The following is a 17,939-nucleotide window of genomic DNA, read 5'->3' as shown; positions in this document are numbered from 1 at the left end:
TATAAGTCCCTCAATTAACAAATACATAATAATTTCTTGTCCAAATATATATATATATATATATATAATAATTTGATAGCCTTAAATAAAAAGAAAGATTATATAATGTTATAAATAAATATTTTCAATTATAGTCTTGTACTATTAATGTTGTAGTCGTAGTGTATAACCAAATTTGTTGCTTGCAATTGCTTGACAACAATATTTTTCCTACTTTCTTCCGACAATATGGATTTACGTGTGTGTTATTTTTCTTAATTTCTTCCGACCATATAGATTTACGTGTGTGTATATGTACGTATACATATATTATTATACATTTCTTTTAAGAATAAAGGTTTTGTTTTCGTTCCTTTTGTTGGTAAATGTTCTTCACGTGCTAATACACGGTTCAATTCAGTTGCCAAGTACCATACATGAAAGAATCCCAAAATTTTCATGGGATGAATAAAATTATGAATACGTACATATATATATATGATACATGTATATGTTGGATTGAATGTGAGCAATATAATGGATGGTTGGGGATGCAAAGGACAAAATCTCAAGAAAACAAAATGAAAGAAAAATATTCAGCCAAAAAAAAAAAAAAAAAGAAATGAAAGAAAAATCTGTAGCTGAGAGCTGACAGCCGAGAGCCGAGCCGAATCTGATGAATTATAAATATTATTTAAAGTCTAAAGTTTCGTAAAGCAAACCCATTTACGCTAATTAAAGTCATCGGGCTCCAGCATTAGCGGCCAAATATTTTGTTAAAAATTGGAGATTTGCATCTCTACAATTTTTTCTCTCACATTCACCCAAAAAATAAAATAAAAAAAATGTTCCTCACATGATCACGTGCCTGATGCCTCAATAACATACATTTAAAGTATTATTATTTTTACCAAGAAAAATAAAATATTATTATTTTTATTAAAAATCTAGATATTTGAATAATAAAATAATAATTTACTCATAAATCCATAACTTATTCTCATAAGATCGATTCTCGAATAAAATAACAACATTCATCTGCTCAAAAATTTTTTTTTCGTAAAATTAAATTTTAGTGCAATATTACCGTGGATTGAAAGTGATTAAGTCTACCAAAGCATTTGTAACCTGGCTATACAAAATGAAAATTAAAAAGCACTTGTCAAGCACGTGCTAGTTTCTAGCAAAAGAGATGGTCCTATTCCTGGTTAGCCAGCAAACAGTTTTGGCATATCATACACTTCTTTTTTTTTAAAAATAAAAATAAAAAATAAATAAAAAATTAAGAGAGAGAGAGAGAGACAGAGAGAAAGAGTTCTATATTTAATTTTAAGTTTTATTAACCAAAACATGTCAATTAATTAAAAGACAAATGAAAATGAGCAAATAAATTAGCGTTTTACTTATGAACATAAGAAGCATGGTTTTTGCATGGGGAACTCGAAAATGAGTTACTGTTCTGGCAGAAAAACAAGGTAGCAATCATGCTGTACCATATACTAATCAATAACTAAAAACTTAACAACATTCCTTTTTTTTCTTTTTTTCTTTTTTTCATAAACTAATTTAATGTTTAATATTACCTAAATCATTTGATATAAAAATTTAATTAATAAATTTAGTGAGTCTAAAAATTGTTGCCAAAAAAGAAAAAAGAAAAAAAATACACATGTCAAGCACGTGCTAACTTCTTGTCCTAGCTCCAAGGTAGCCAGCTAATAGTTTCAGTTTCGGCATATCATGCACATTTTCTTCTTCTGTTTTATTTTAACTTATTTAAGAATCGAGTTTCAAAAAGTTTCTTAGCGTCCATCCCTAGGATAGTGGGATTTTAATAAATTTCGCTATAATTGAAACAAAAAGAAAAAGAAAAAGAAAACGAAATAAAGGAAAAGTTTTATCTTTTTAAGTTTAATTCATTACCCAAACATGCCAATTTATTAGAAGACAACTTAGAATGAGAAAACAAATTAGCTTTTTACTTATGAGCATAAGGAGTATGGCTTTTGCATGGGGATTTCGAAAATGAGATATTGTACATTCTTGAAGACAAACAAGGTTTTACACCATTAGAGGGTAGAAAAGGATAAACAAATTTTGTTTGGATGCTGATAGAAAAATAAAGCTGGCTAGGCTGCCCCGCCGTTACTATTATCCCATTCAAAAATTTTCGAGTTGAACATCAAGAAACAGACAGTGACGTGAGAGAAACACATGACATGTATAATTAAATGAGCATCAATATAACCTAGGAAGATGGCTAAATAACATAAATAAATAAATAAATAAATAAAATCAAGTTGTATTTGTTGTGGTTCTCCGACCACTTTAGAGAAAAAATATGAGAAGAAAAATAAAAAGAATTCTATTACTCTCTTGGAAATAGAATACAAAAATAAAAATTTCTCTCGTGGAGATTCTCACGTGGAACCTCTTTCTACACTGTCAAATTCTCTCTGGAATTGCTCACTCTTCTCTCAAGCTCTCTCTGGAACTTAAACACTCTCTCTCTCAGAGTTTACTCTCAATACTCCTCACTTGGGATGATATTGAGCTTGCTCTCTTGGCTTGGCTTGCATGCAACGGGATGGAGCCTATTTATAGGCTTACAAGGTCGGTTGCATGACCACAATCTTCAACAGCTTCTGACAGTAGCCCACAATTGTTGAGCAAGTTGGAGTTCGGTGTTAAATGCAGCAATGGCCATTGTCAAAGATGGTGGCTGTGCAGTCTTCACACTGTCGGTGCAGTGGTGGTGCGGCTGGACTTCACAATTCTCCCCCTCCAGCCTCATTTAAACTGATGGTCATTTGCCATCCATTCCGGCTATGTCTCTGCATAGCTTCAGCTTCTCTTGAGCAACAACTTTTGTTAGCATATCTGCTGGATTCTCTTTTGTGTGGATTTTCATCAGTTTCAGTAACTGTTGATCTATTACTTCACGTATCCAATGATAGCGGATGTCAATGTGCTTTGTACGGGAATGATACATTGAGTTTTTGCTCAAATCCATGGCACTTTGGTTATCACAATGTATCTTGTAGTCTTCTTGCTTGATGTCCAATTCTGTGAGAAAACGCTTTAACCACAACATTTCCTTACCCGCTTCCGCTGCGGCTATGTACTCTGCTTCAGTAGTGGATAAAGCAACACACTTCTGCAATCTTGACTGCCATGACACAGCTCCCCCCGCAAAAGTGTAGAGATAACCTGATGTAGACTTTCTATTATCAGGGTCTCCAGCCATATCTGCATCTGTATAGCCTTCTAAGATTGGATCACCTCCCCCGTAGCACAAGCACAGCTTCGATGTACCTTTAAGATACCTGAGAATCCATTTGACTGCTTTCCAGTGTTTCTTTCCAAGATTTGAAAAAAATCTGCTCACAACACCTACTGCGTGAGCAATGTCTAGTCTGGTACACACCATTGGATACATCAGACTTCCTACCGCTGAAGAATATGGTACTGAAGTCATCTCCTCTATCTCTTCTTTGGATGAGGGGCACAATCTCTTACTCAACTTGAAATGATTTGCAAGTGGAATGCTGACCGGTTTGGCTTTATCCATGTTGAATCTCTTTATCATCCGTTCAACATACTTCTCTTGAGATAGCCATAACCTTCTATTCTTCCTGTCTCGGATTATTTGCATTCCCAAAATTTGTTGAGCTGGTCCTAAGTCTTTCATATCAAAGGACTTAGACAATTTTTTCTTCAGCTGACTAATCTTCATTGCATCTTGTCCAACGATCAACATGTCGTCCACATATAGCAAAAGTGCAATGAAGTTTCCACCTGAAAATTTTTGAATATAAACACACTGGTCTGCTGTAGTCATTTTATAGCCTTGACTCACCATAAACGAGTCAAACTTCTTGTACCATTGTCTTGGTGCTTGCTTGAGGCCATACAATCTCTTCTTTAGCTTGCATACGAGGTTTTCTTTCTCTGAAACCTCAAATCCTTCTGGCTGCTCCATGTAGATTTCCTCATGTAAATCACCGTGAAGAAATGCTGTCTTCACATCCATCTATTCAAGCTCTAGGTTTAGACTTGCTACTAAACCGAAAATGACTCGAATTGAAGTCATTTTTACCACTGGTGAAAAAATCTCATCAAAGTCAATTCTTTTCTTCTGAAGAAATCCTTTGACCACCAATCGGGCTTTGTATTTCACCACCTTTTCGCTGCCATCTTTCTTGAGCTTGAACACCCATTTATTCTTTAGTGCCTTCTTTCCTGTTGGAAGCTCAACCAACTCATAAGTATGATTTTTCTGTAAGGATTCCATCTTATCTTGCATTGCTTGCAGCCACTTTTCCTTCTCTTAATGAGAAACAGCTTCCTGGAAACTCTCTGGCTCCCCCTCTTCAGTAAGCAGAATATACTCAGATTCTGAAAATCTTTTTGATGGAATTCGGCCTCGCTCAGATCTCCGAACTTGTAAACCACTGGTTTCAAGAGATGTACCATCATCTGACCGCTGTGATGGCCCTGCAGTTGCTTGAGAGGATTGAGTCTCCCCCTGCTCAATATCCCCTTCTTCCTCCTGGTCTGCTTCTGGTATATCTTCATGCACCTCATTATCTTCTGTGGCTATTTGTGGTGGTGCTGGATTAGGACAAAAATTCTCGGCACTAGAACTACAATTAGGAGACATTCTGGGCTTTTCAATGTCTTCCATTTTCTGGTTTTCATGGAATACTACATCCCTGCTTCTAATAACCTTCTTTGTTTTCGAGTCCCATAACCTGTATCCGAATTCTTCATCTCCATATCCTATAAAGATGCATGGAGTAGATCTTGCATCGAGCTTCTGTCTGAGCTCCTTGGATACATGTACATAAGCTAAACAACCAAACACTCTTAAATGAGAGTAGGAGGGAATCTTACTTGACCACACTTTCTCCGGAATTTCAAAATTCAACGGTACTGACGGTGATCTGTTGATTAAATAGCAAGTGGCACGAACAGCTTCTCCCCATAATGGCTTTGGCAGCTTAGCCATACTGATCATACTTCTGACCTTTTCCATAATAGTTCGGTTCATTCTTTCGGCTATTCCATTATGTTGTGGGGTACGAGGGACCGTCTTCTCATGTCGAATGCTGTGTCTTCTGCAGTAGGCATCGAACTCCTTGGAAGTATACTCACCTCCATTATCTGAGCGGAGACATTTCAGCTTCTTTCCTGTTTCACGCTCTACCATGGTATGAAACAGTTTGAAGTAATCCAATACCTGGTCCTTTGTCTTCAAGAAATATACCCACACCTTCCGAGAAGCATCATCAATGAAGGTCAGGAAATACTTGTTGCCACCTAATGATTCCACCTCCATGGGACCACAAACATCAGAGTGCACCAGACTAAGCAACTCTGATCTTCTCAATGCAGAGGAACTGAAGGAGACTCTATGTTGCTTACCAAATAAGCAGTGACTACAAGGATCTAGTGCAGCATCCTTGCAAACAGTGATAAGCTTCCTCCTTGCCAAAGTGGACAATCCTTTTTCACTCATGTGACCGAGTCTCTGGTGCCACAGATTTTGAGACGCCTCTCCTTCTGCAATATTGAGGCTTTCTGCATATATCTTCACATGAGTTTTGTACAGCGTTCCACAAATATGTCCTCGGGCGACAACTATGCCACCTTTCGTCATTTTCCATGTGCCTTTGCTGAAGTAGTTGTCATAGCCTTGCTTATCTAAGGCTGCTCCCGAAAGTAGATTAAGCCGAAGATCTGGAACATGACGGACATCCTTCAAAGTGATTGTACAACCAACATTCGTTTTTACCTGAATATCACCAGTTCCCATAATCTTTGTAAAACTGGAATTTCCCATCTTTACCGTACCAAAGTCTCCTGCTTTGTACGTTTTGAAGAAATCTCTGTGTGGAGTGACATGGTAGGATGCTGCAGTATCAACTACCCACCCAACATCTTGGGTTGATATATGAAGGCATGTCTCTTCTTTGGTGGAGCAGAGCGCCACTTCTCCTGTAACAGTGACTAGTGTCTCTCCATCCTTCTTCGGCTGATTACCTTGGAGTCTCTGCTCTCTCAACAACTTTCTGCAGTTCTTCTTCATGTGACCCTCCAGGCCACAATGATAGCACTTATATGATGATTTTTTGCCGTCTGTAGATCTGCCTCTGCTCTTGCTCCTGCCTCTCCCCCTATCTCGACCATCTCTTTGCTGTCTTCCTCTCTCTGTGACGAGGGCATGTGACTGATCCATGCCAATGTCCTTTCTCCTGGCCTCTTCATTAAATAGGGCATCCTTAACCATAGACATAGTAAGTTTGCCATTCGGGGCCGAATTGCTGAGAGAGACTACCAATGTCTCCCAACTGTCTGGAAGAGAGCTTAGAAGTAGGAGGGCTTGATCCTCATCCCCTAGTTGGTAATCCACAGTAGATAGTTGATTTACCAAGCTCTGGAACTCACTGGTATGCTCGGCTACAGAAGTTCCACTCTGTAATTTTAGATTTACCAATCGCTTAAGCAACAGGGCTTTGTTCCGAGCAGTCTTGGCCTGGTACATGTCCTCCAATTTTGTCCAGAGGGCATATGCATCCGTTTCCTTCGCTACATGATGGAAGACACTGTGGTCGATCCATTGCGTGATCTGACCGATCGTTTTCTTGTTTAATTTCTTCCATTCTGCTTCTTTGCTGGGATCGGGATTTTCTCCTTTAGCTTCTATAGGATCAAACAGATCCTTACAATTGAGGAGATCTTCTATCCGAAGTCTCCAAAGTGTATAATTTGTGGCAGTGAGCTTAACCATAGCTCCCGAAGATGATTCTTCCATTGACATTATGGCTTGACCAAAAATGGAGCCGAATTTGGCAAAACGGAGTTAACCGTTGCGTCCGGAACGGTCGAAAATGGTGGACTTGACTCTTCCGAGGTCAAAATATAATTACCAGAAATTTTAGGGCAAAAATGTAATTTCACAAAACTTCTGGGTCAACCTGTAAATACAGAAACTACAGGGGTCAATATGTAATTTTCAACAATTTAGGGGCTGTTTCATAATTTAAGAAAATTTTGATGACGTGGCAGATTATGTTGACGTGTCAACACGTGGCAGATGATATGTCGGCTGGCGTGGCTCACGACGTGTCAGCTGGCGTGGCAGATGACGTGGCTTGGTGCGCTGACGTGTCTGCTGACGTGGTCGTCTTCAACCTCCAGACGGCGCGTGAGACTCTGCGTTTCTCTCCGGCGAACTTCTTTGTTCTCGTCTCGTCGGGTACTTTCACCTGGTATTGTCAAATTAATTATTTGAGCAACTTTTCGAAACACCAACCTGAAGAACAGTGGCTCTGTTTCTTCAAATTTTGAACCCAAGCTCTCGACCTGAAGCTTTGATACCACTTGTTGTGGTTCTCCAACCACTTTAGAGAAGAAAAATAAAAAGAATTCTATTACTCTCTTGGAAATAGAATACAAAAATAAAAACTTCTCTCGTGGAGATTCTCACGTGGAACCTTTCTCTACACTGTCAAATTCTCTCTGGAATTGCTCACTCTTCTCTCAAGCTCTCTCTGGAACTCAAACACTCTCTCTCTCGGAGTTTACTCTCAATACTCCTCACTTGGGATGATATTGAGCTTGCTCTCTTGGCTTGGCTTGCATGCAACGGGATGGAGCCTATTTATAGGCTTACAAGGTCGGTTGCATGGCCACAATCTTCAACAGCTTCTGACAGTAACCCACAATTGTTGAGCAAGTTGGAGTTCGGTGTTAAATGCAGCAATGGCCATTGTCAAAGATGGTGGCTGTGCAGTCTTCACACTGTCGGTGCAGTGGTGGTGCGGCTGGACTTCACAGTATTTGTGCAGGCTATATATGAAATTAAGAAATTAATGACAAGGACTTTGAATTGGCTCTAAACTAATTGACTTGTTTACAATAGAGGAAACCGAATATAATTGAGCTGTTTTAGTTGGCAGCTTTCCCTACCCCCACCGTTATTATTGTTCACGAATTTGCTTCCGAAAATTTGGGTAATTTAGTGGCAACTGGCTAGGTTTAAATATAAAATGAGCATCAAGTTGTGCTTGTGCAAACTATATATGAAATGAAGAAATTAATGACAAGCATTTTGTATTGGCTTTAAACTATTTGACTCGTTTACAATAGAGGAAACCAAATATAATTGAGTTGTTTTAGTTGGCAGCTTTTCCTACCCCGATTGATACTGTTCATGAATTGGCTTTTGAAAATTTAGGTAGTTTGGTGGCAACTTGCTAGGTTTACATATAAAATGAGTATCAAAGGGTCTTCCATTATGGGCGACCTTGAGAAATCGAAACTGGGGACTTACTGACATCATGTGTCCCCATGGTTGCGAATGCTCTGAAGATGAGGTCCATCTGTTCTTCTTCTGTATTGCTGCCAGGGCCTTTTGGTTGGCATCACCCTAGAGCATTAGATGGGATTCCTATCAGCTAGAGGGATTAGAAAATCTCCTTGAGATTTTGATTCATCCGACTACTGTGCTTCCAATCCATCCTGATGACAGTACCTGTTTCTTTTTGTTTACTGCTTTTACTTTAGACTCCTTGTGGAAGTTGAGAAATAGCATCTTGTTTGAGTCGAAGCAACCTGATTTAGGAGAGGAAGTTCGGGCTCTGCTCATTAAATTCGAAGATCATAAAAAGTTTCTAAATTCCCTTCCTCCCCAACAACCTAACTCTTCGAGAGAGAAGTTGTTCCAACCTCTTGGTGACCTCCCAGGAGTGGGATAATAAAAGTTAATTGCGATGCCTCAGTTAAGGGTGCTGTCGCAGGCATTGGAATAGTTATGCGAAATCATGAGGGCCAAGTTGTTATGGTGCAGTCGTTTAGACTCAAGATTGGGGTTCCGAAAGCAGTAGAAGCAGCTGGTATCCTCCACGCGGTCTAGCTTGCCTTAGCAGGGGGATATCGCCGCATCTGCCGTGAGAGTGATGCAAAAACTATCGTCGAAAACCTTAATGATCCTCTGATGGCCTCTTGCCATTGGTCTACGGTCGGAGTCATTCGGAAAATCCTCGAGTTACGGCCTGCATTTCATGATCTCTCCTTTACTTGGATTCCAAGAAACAATAATCAGTTAGCTCATTATATTTCTAAGTGGAGTCTTCTGCACTGCCACACTCCACTCTCATTGTATCTTGAAAAGTTTGTTGAGGCTGCATATCAAGATTGAGGCTTGATTGCTTCCTCTTGATATGGTTTTTATTGATGTATCTTGCCTGTTTTGGTTAATACAATCCCCCTTTTTGAGCCACCCAAAAAAAAAAAAAAAAGCATCAATATAACCTACGAAGATGGCTAAATGAAAAAGAAATTAAACCAAAATGTGCTTGTGCAGGCTATATGTGAAATTAAGAAATTAATTACAAGCATTTTGTTCTGGCTCTAAACTAATTGACTTGTTTACAATAGAGGAAACGGAATATAATTGAGTTGTTTTGGTCCCAGCTAGGGGTGAGCATGGATTGGGTTGGTTCGGTTTTGAACCGAAATACAATCCAGTCCATACATATCGGTTTTTCTAATTTACAATCCAAACCAAACCATTAAAGTATTAAATCCAAACCAAACCAAACCATTTATGATCGGTTTGGTTTGGATTGGTTGATCGGTTTGAAAGTTACTAATTTATAAATATATAATACAAATAAAAAATTTTCCAAATTTAAAATATAAATAATAAATTATAATTATCCAAACATAAAATACAATTAGAATAATACAACATAGTCTACAATAGAAAATAAAGAAGAAAATGTAGCAAATGATACACATCATGTACTTTTTAAATAGCAAACATTAATGTCATCATCTCACTCCTATAAAATCAAATTAAAATTGTTAGAACAAATAATGTAAAATAATACATTCGTCAAAATTCATTCACTCAAGAATCAATGCATAATTTCTTTTTTTTTTTTAACCTTAAAATTTTGGTAAATCATAAGTCAATCAACGTTGACAGATTCACTAATTTTAGTTGATTCTATAAGCTCTACGGAGATCAAAACAATAAAATTAGCAATAAATTATATTTAAACATTTATATACATATATATATATATATATAAGTAACAATTGGATATAATATATGTAGATATATATATATATATATATATATGATGGGAATGTAAAAATATATATATATATTATGGTGATAGTGATGGACTGGTGGCAGGCGGTAACAAAGGTAAATGTTTAGTTTAGGATTACAATTTACAATTTGATTTGGGATTTGAGATATGGGGATGTAAAAGAAAAAAAAAAAAAATATATATATATATATATATTAAAAATCAATATATAAAAATGGAAAAAAATTTAAAAATTAATATATAAATGAAAAAAATATACTAAAATTAATATATAAAAATGAAAAAAATAAAAAATATATAATTTTTTAGTTATATAATATATTATTTGGATTGGATTGGATTTATATTTCCAATCCATAACCAATCTAATTCATACAATTTATAATATTTTGAACCCAATCCAATCCAATTGATGTAAAAATCCAATCCAAACCGTTACAAATGAATTGGATTGGGTGGATTGAACGGGTTGAATTGGATTTTGTCCACCCCTAATCCCAGCTTTCCCTACTCCCACCGGCATTGTTCGTGAATTTGCTTTTGAAAATTTAGATAGTTTGGTGTCAACTGGCTATAATTTCCAAACTAGAAGAAAAGTGCAATTATTTATGCTAGATGAGCAACTGCAACATTTTATATATATTATAAATATGAAGATTAATATGAGAATCTTTCTTTCTTTCTTTTTTATCTTTTTATTTTTTTATTTTTTTATTATTTTTTTTTGTAGCTTGCAAAATTGTCAATTAAGAAAATCAAGGTTGTCAATTAAACATTTTCATTGCATCGATGAGACACGGTCAAATATAATATGCAAAGACTTGATGATGCATGAAGCTTGAGAATTAACCAAATTTTCATCCTAGAAATTTCATTGTAACCACGAAACAAAAGTGTTCTCCAAACAATCGAGTTAGATGCTGAAGATTCGCCTCAAAATGCTCATGTTCCAAACATTTTTGGTTTGTTATTGATTAGTACTCTACAATTTCAACGTTATGCAAAGTGAAACTCAAAGTTTAGAATTATTTGAATTGAATTCTGAAGTTTTAAATTTGTTATAAATTAGTTCAATTGATTAACGGTGTTAATTTTACTATTAGATGATATTATCATGACAACATATTAATATCATAACTCATTTTTCAACCAAAAAAAATTGAAAAAATAAATTTCTTATCTTTCCAATTTATATTTATGGCTTTTACTTAAAAAATTGTATCCAATCTTATTTTACTTAAGATAAAATTTAAAAGAAATTAGATGTTTTGAATCTAAAATTAGACCAAAGATAAAACTGAAATTTGGGTCTAATAAAAATATTTTTATTAGATCAAAAATTAAATAAAATAATTTTAATAGACCAAAAATTAATAAAACTTTTTTATGCCCAAATTTAAAAAAAAAAAAAAAAAATTAGTCCAAGATGTTTGGAGCATGAGCAATTTTGGACCAGTCTTCAGCACTTTCACGCATCTTTCCTCTAATTTGTGGAAAACTTCAATTCTCAAATCTGTCAAAGAGGTAAGGCATTGTATACACTTTGGCAAATAGGATAATTCAGGGCAATGTTTTATCATAAACTTTTTGAGTGATCTGAGATTTGGCAACCACTCCGGTAGTGCAGCCAAGTTGTGACAATATTCGATGCATAACTCTTGTAGTGTATCAGCAGCACCTACCAGACCCTTTGGGGGAAAGTCTCTTATCTTTGGAAGATCAAAGATCTCAAGTTTTTGAAGGCTCATGAACTGGAAAACTTGATCGACTCTGGTTTCCACGTCTAGTTGTACTCAACCACTAATTACTAAATCCTGTAATGTGGTATGATTTCCCATATCACCAGGCAAAGATATGAGATTGCTACATCAGCAAATATTCATACCTGAGAGAGATTTCGAGCCTCCAACTAGATTGTTTGGAGAACTCTTCTGTTTTGTGGTTACAATGAAATTTCTAAGGATGAAAACTTGGTTATTCCTCAAGCTTCATACATCACCAAGTATTTGTAGGCTCTGCAACTTGCAAATGGAATTGGGGGGTTTCTTTATTTTCCTGTTTCATGGGTTCTCACATTTTCTCAAATTTAAACATATTATATTTGACCATGTCTCATTCATGGTCACAAAAGGATAAATAACTTTTGTTTCGATGCTGAGAGAAATGAAGCCATGCTGCCTGGTGGCTTAAAATATTAAAAATTATTATCCCGTTTACAAATTTTTGATCAGATCCACCATCGAGGAACAAATAGCCAAGTGAGAGAACACATACCATATATATTAAATAGGCATCATCAATAGAAGATGGCTATTAAAATGGAAATTAAATTACCCATGTCTTTTGTTGCAAATTGTTCTTGTCTAGCCTATGAAATTCAGAAATTAATGTCAAACTTTTTTGTATTGGCTCTAAACTGATTGACTGGTTTACCGATATTGCTCATGAATTTGCTTTTGAAAATTTATATGGTTTGGTTGCAATTGGCTACGTTTACTTATAATTTCCAAATCCAAACTATGGGAAAAAGCGCAGTTATTTATGCTGGATAAGCATAAATCAGCAAAATCAAAACTAATTGAGAAAAAAAAAAAAAAAAAAAAAAAGCAACGCAACCCATGAATCAGCAAAATCAAAACTAATTGAGAAAGTTGTTGGATCACAAGGTATTGTTTTTTGAGACCCAATAAGTTAGTTGGATCACAAGGTATTGAATTTTGAGACCCAATAATCGGCCCAATACGAAAGCGGGCCGCTCTCTGTATCTGTTGGTCTTAGCTGAAATAGGTTGGCCATCTTTTTTTGGATTGATATATTTGCTTTAATTTATTTATTTATTTTTTTAGGTTTTGTGTTGTTCACTTGTTTGGCTGCGAAATGGGGTTTCTACCTTCATACGTACACGTGCTTTTAATAACTTGGACATGACTGGTGGAAATATTGGATGCTTAAGCCTAACCATCAAAATCCATGATGTCATCAATAACAAGCCTAATTATCTCTTTTTTTTTTTTTCTTTTTTTTCTTTTTTTGTCTTTTTTTAATAACTTATGAAAACAAGGCCCCAATATAAAATATGTCAATAACCAAATCTCAAAAATGCTTAATCAGGAGAGTCAATTCTCTAAAGTCAATTATTTATTTATTTATTTTAAACAAAAACGTATAGTTTAGAATTCCACTTTTAAAACGATTAAGAAAGATTTTCGGTTTAGTTATAAACATAAATGAATGTTATCCGGGATGATGGAAAACCGAACTTGTGAATCCAAACACAAGGATAAGTTCAACTGGGCCGAACCATGAAACACCCGTGAGTTTCCTAACAGGTCAAGGGCACTCCCACCGTCTATAAATATCGTCCACTACCTAAGCGTCTTTCCTTTCCGTTATTCTCCTCCTCCTTCCTGTTACACGCCAAACGAAACGGCAACACGCAGAGAGAGGAAGAGAACCAACCCCCGCCAAAAACCAAAAGAAATATCGGAAAAAATCAGAATACCCCGAACTTTCCTACCTTCCAAACACCTCCCTTGGAATAGAAAATTCAATTTTATTCAATTTGATTTGATTTCGATTTTAATTTGAAGATATGACCGATGCGTTTTGCACCGACTGCAAGCGCCATACCGAGGTGGTCTTCGACCACTCGGCCGGAGACACTGTCTGCTCCGAGTGCGGTCTCGTTCTCGAGTCCCATTCCATCGATGAGACCTCCGAGTGGCGTACCTTCGCCAACGAGTCCGGTGACAATGACCCGGTCCGTGTCGGCGGACCCACCAACCCTCTCTTGGCAGATGGAGGATTGTCTACCGTGATCGCCAAGCCCAACGGCGCCAGCGGCGAGTTCTTGTCTTCGTCTCTGGGTAGGTGGCAGAATCGTGGGTCGAATCCGGATCGGGGTCTGATACTGGCATTTAAGACCATAGCCACCATGTCTGATAGGTAAGGAAGGTGTCTGTTTGGATGCTGTGAAAGTGTGGGAAAATTTGTTAGAATTTTGGTGGGTTAATTACTTTGAGGGACTTAGGAAAATAAAAACTATTATTTGAGCTGGTTAAAAAGTTTTAAAATTTGTATTATTGGAGGTGGAGGTGAGGAAGTTGGGAGTGAATTGGGGAGTGTTAGAGCTTGGATCGGACATGTCGGTTTGATTTGAGGACTTTTTCTTGCAACTTTCATTGATGGGGAGGTTATATGGATGGAAATTAATCGGGATAAAATTATGATTTTATTTGGAATTACTGATTAGGTAGAAAATCACGACTTTATTATGCCGTTCCTATGCCAACCTGATGCTGGTGGGATAGAATTTCGAATTTAGGATCTCTATTTTTTTTTTTTTTTTTTTTTTTTCAATTTGGTATTGGTTACAGAGAAAGTGTTGCAAATTGGAACAAAGTGAAAAACCGTTTCTTTATTTAGCACACCGAGACAATGAGGACTTGACATATATTTATTTAATTGGAGAACACAAATCAACTTAAAAGAAACGGTTTATTCAAATATCAATTTTGAATACGTAGAGGGTAATGGTGTAGCAGAATTGAATTCAGATATCAATTTTGGTTGATTTATTTTTATGCTAAACATGATTCTCATTTGTTATCTAAGGTTTCGATAAGTTTTCTTTTCAACTTTCCATGTATGTGCTTCTAGTTCTAGTGGGAGTACTGTGTCCCTTCGTTTTCGGTTTACCAAAATTGGTTATACTTGCAACTTTTTAGTGCATCAATACACATAAGCACACAAATCATTGCTTTTATACACCTTATGGTTGTTTTCTCAAGCATGAGTAATTTCTTCGGTCAACAATGTGAGGTGATATTACTTTTGGAAAAATTTAAGACATTTGTTGTTTTGTTAAGATTTCTGCAAAACAATAGTGTTTGTGTACCATGAAGAGGGAAACAGAAAGCTAATGCGTTTACATTGTGTTTCAGGTTGGGCCTTGTAGCAACCATCAAGGTATGTCATTTTCTTCTTATGTATTTTCTTTACCAACTTAAGCATATGCCTACAACCTACTCGTGATATTTTGCAATTAACTTCTACCGTGTGTATGCATGTATGGTATGGAAAAGATGGTACTGCCAAATGAAATAGGATTATGATGCAGCAAAAGTTTGACTATTGTTATTTGTTAATTTGGTTCACTTTACATTGTATACCTTCAATAATCATTACTGAATTGAAGAGTTAGGTTTGGTATAATGTTGAAGCATGAAAGTAATATACTGCATTGAAAGATTGATGGAGGTATAACTATTACAGTGACTGGACTTGTCTGTCATACACTTTGTAGGCAAAAGCAGGAGTTGGACTTCTTTTGAAGCTTTATTTTTTTCAAATTACTTTGATGTTCAAGTTTGTGGAATTGTGCAGGTGCTTAAAGTATTAGAAATTGTTTAAAAGATGGGACAAACTTTTACTGATTCATATCTGTCTATGAAAGCATATATGAGTGCATGTACTGGTTAGAAGCTCGATTCTTGGGTAGTTATGTCGTTAGTTTTTTAGCTTGTTGGAGTATAAATTTGGTAGTTGAAAGGTCTTTAGTTTTAGATGTTCCATCTTGCTGGATGTGGTGCAGCTGGTGGATGGCTTCCAAAGTAGGCATACAGGAATAGACTCTTCAAGAACTTACTTCAGTGGACAATTCTTCCTATACTGTAGTGGATTTGATAAGCTTTTACATTCATGTTTTTAAGTATTCCTTTATTGTATTTTCTTTGTCATTCTTTTTCTTTGTTAATGGTGGTCTTATGAACCTTTTAGTTCTCCATCAATAATTGTTAAAAAAGCAAAGTATCCTTTGCGGCTTTGCTCCTAGAGCCAGATAGCCTTGTTATTTGGCCTTTGGAAGTTATTGTTGGATTACTACTACTATGATAACCATGTCTGTTTGTTGAATCTTGTGAATTAGATGAACATGATGCATTTTTCCATATCATGAAAGCTTCTGGTCTTTGGAATTGGTGGTTATGATTATTTATGACTGTGTTGTCCTGCTATGTGCTTCTTTCCTAACCAATAATTACCTCCAACAAATTATCACTTTCTGATTGACAATTTACATGTTCTATTGTATTTCTGAAAACTTCTATATTTGAAATTCTTCTCTTCTTTATATGCTATTCTAATATTATGTGTTTCGAGTATTCTAATAGCTCTAATGGTGCTTTTTTGGTTGATTTGAAGGATCGAGCCAATGAGATATATAAGAGGGTGGAAGATCAAAAGTCTAGTAGAGGAAGAAATCAGGATGCATTATTGGCTGCTTGCTTGTACATTGCTTGTAGACAAGAAGACAAGCCACGCACTGTAAAGGGTACAGCTTATGATTATTTTAACACCTGGATGCTTCCTGAATTATCTTTCTCATTGTATTAGCTTCCTGAACATGTGGATTTCAAATAGAAATTTGCTCTGTCGCTAATGGAGCCACAAAGAAGGAAATTGGCCGAGCAAAAGAGTACATAGTGAAACAACTGGGACTGGAGAAGGGACAGTCTGTGGAGATGGGAACGATACACGCTGGAGACTTTATGGTGAGAACTATTTGCTAATTAAGTTAAAAATTACTTTCAAAATCTTTACATCTTACAACAGTTCATATATCCAATGAATATTACGTTATTTCCACTGACATAATATTACATGATTTTCAGAGGAGATTCTGTTCCAATCTTGGTATGAATAATCAAGCGGTTAAAGCTGCCCAAGAAGCTGTGCAGAAATCAGAAGAGTTTGATATAAGGTAGTTTGGATTTTCTTTTGTTATCATGCAGAAAAAAGAACTCTCAGGGGCTAACTTTCACTTCTCTTTTTGAGAGGATTAACTTTGAATAAATGTAATTGCACCAAATGCCTTATGTTAAAAGCCTTTCATCTGGAGATGGTTAATATTGGGTACTTGCTTGTGAAAATGATGTTCTTTTTCTCTCAATTTCCAGGAGGAGCCCTATATCAATTGCAGCGGCAGTTATTTATATTATAACTCAGCTTTCAGATGATAAGAAGCCTCTTAAAGGTTTGAATATTCTCACCATTTTAGTTGCTAGAGCATGAGAATTTAAGAATGTAGTTGAAAGCTCAAACCTTAAGGTGTTATCTTCAAAGAGTCGTCATCAACGCTTTCTTTGATTAATCATTTGAAAGTCCCTTCTCATTTAATCTTCTATAAGAAAAATCACCTACTGGGCATCATAGGGCTTAATTTAGATGATCAAACCAGTTGTTAATAAGCTCTCTTTGTTTTCAAGTAGTGGTCATCGGTATGTCAGTGCAATGCAAGTCCATGCATTTTGACCCACTCAGTGTGACTGCAGATATTTCTGTTGCCACTGGAGTGGCAGAAGGAACAATTAGGAACTCCTACAAAGATCTTTATCCTCATGTATCGAAGATAATACCAAGCTGGTATGCCAAGGAAGAGGATCTGAAGAACCTATGCAGCCCTTGAGAAATTTAAAAATGTAGAGCGAAACAGAAAGCAGCAGTATAGGTGTCTGAGAATCGGGTGTTGAGGGGTTAACAGGTGTTGAATTTAATGGAATTGTTCAACATACAAAAGTTGCTAGCCTCGAGTATTGTGGGAATTTTCTTTAACTTATTTTATTATTATTATCAATTTTTTTTTTTTTTTTTAACATAGTAATTCAATACCACTCAATTTTACTATATGCTTTTAAGTAGTAGCAATAATTCGATAAACAATTTTCATTTGAATGTGCTTCAATAGAAATGTCATATAAATGTTATCCTTTTCGAAGGAGAAATTGAATGAAAGATATTCCCAAACAAAGTGGAAGAAATTTGAATTGCTCTACA

The 17,939-nt window shown here is 36.1% G+C and overlaps 1 protein-coding gene across 1 annotated transcript; it reads left to right on the top strand.

Moving 5' to 3' along the window:
* The first annotated feature begins 13,469 nt into the window (after window positions 1-13,469).
* On the top strand, window positions 13,470-17,750 carry LOC107431640 (transcription initiation factor IIB-2). The gene is made up of 7 exons (XM_016042607.4): window positions 13,470-14,051; window positions 15,050-15,074; window positions 16,308-16,437; window positions 16,527-16,657; window positions 16,778-16,866; window positions 17,063-17,139; window positions 17,438-17,750. Exons 1-7 carry the CDS (start codon window positions 13,699-13,701, stop codon window positions 17,569-17,571), a joined length of 939 nt encoding a protein of 312 aa, XP_015898093.1. The 5' UTR covers window positions 13,470-13,698; the 3' UTR covers window positions 17,572-17,750.
* The last annotated feature ends 189 nt before the right edge of the window (window positions 17,751-17,939 follow it).

The sequence above is a fragment of the Ziziphus jujuba genome, chromosome 11 (genome assembly GCF_031755915.1).
Source record: "Ziziphus jujuba cultivar Dongzao chromosome 11, ASM3175591v1".
In the NCBI taxonomy this organism is placed as follows: domain Eukaryota; kingdom Viridiplantae; phylum Streptophyta; class Magnoliopsida; order Rosales; family Rhamnaceae; genus Ziziphus; species Ziziphus jujuba.
This window is presented reverse-complemented; position numbering and strand designations above follow the sequence as displayed.

Bases quoted from the DNA above. Each gene is read 5' to 3' on its own strand.
- LOC107431640 (XM_016042607.4), top strand. From the start codon at position 13,699: ATGACCGATGCGTTTTGCACCGACTGCAAGCGCCATACCGAGGTGGTC. The intron at 16,438-16,526 runs GTACAGCTTATG...GATTTCAAATAG, and splicing joins CAAGCCACGCACTGTAAAGG to AAATTTGCTCTGTCGCTAAT. The intron at 16,658-16,777 runs GTGAGAACTATT...CATGATTTTCAG, and splicing joins TACACGCTGGAGACTTTATG to AGGAGATTCTGTTCCAATCT.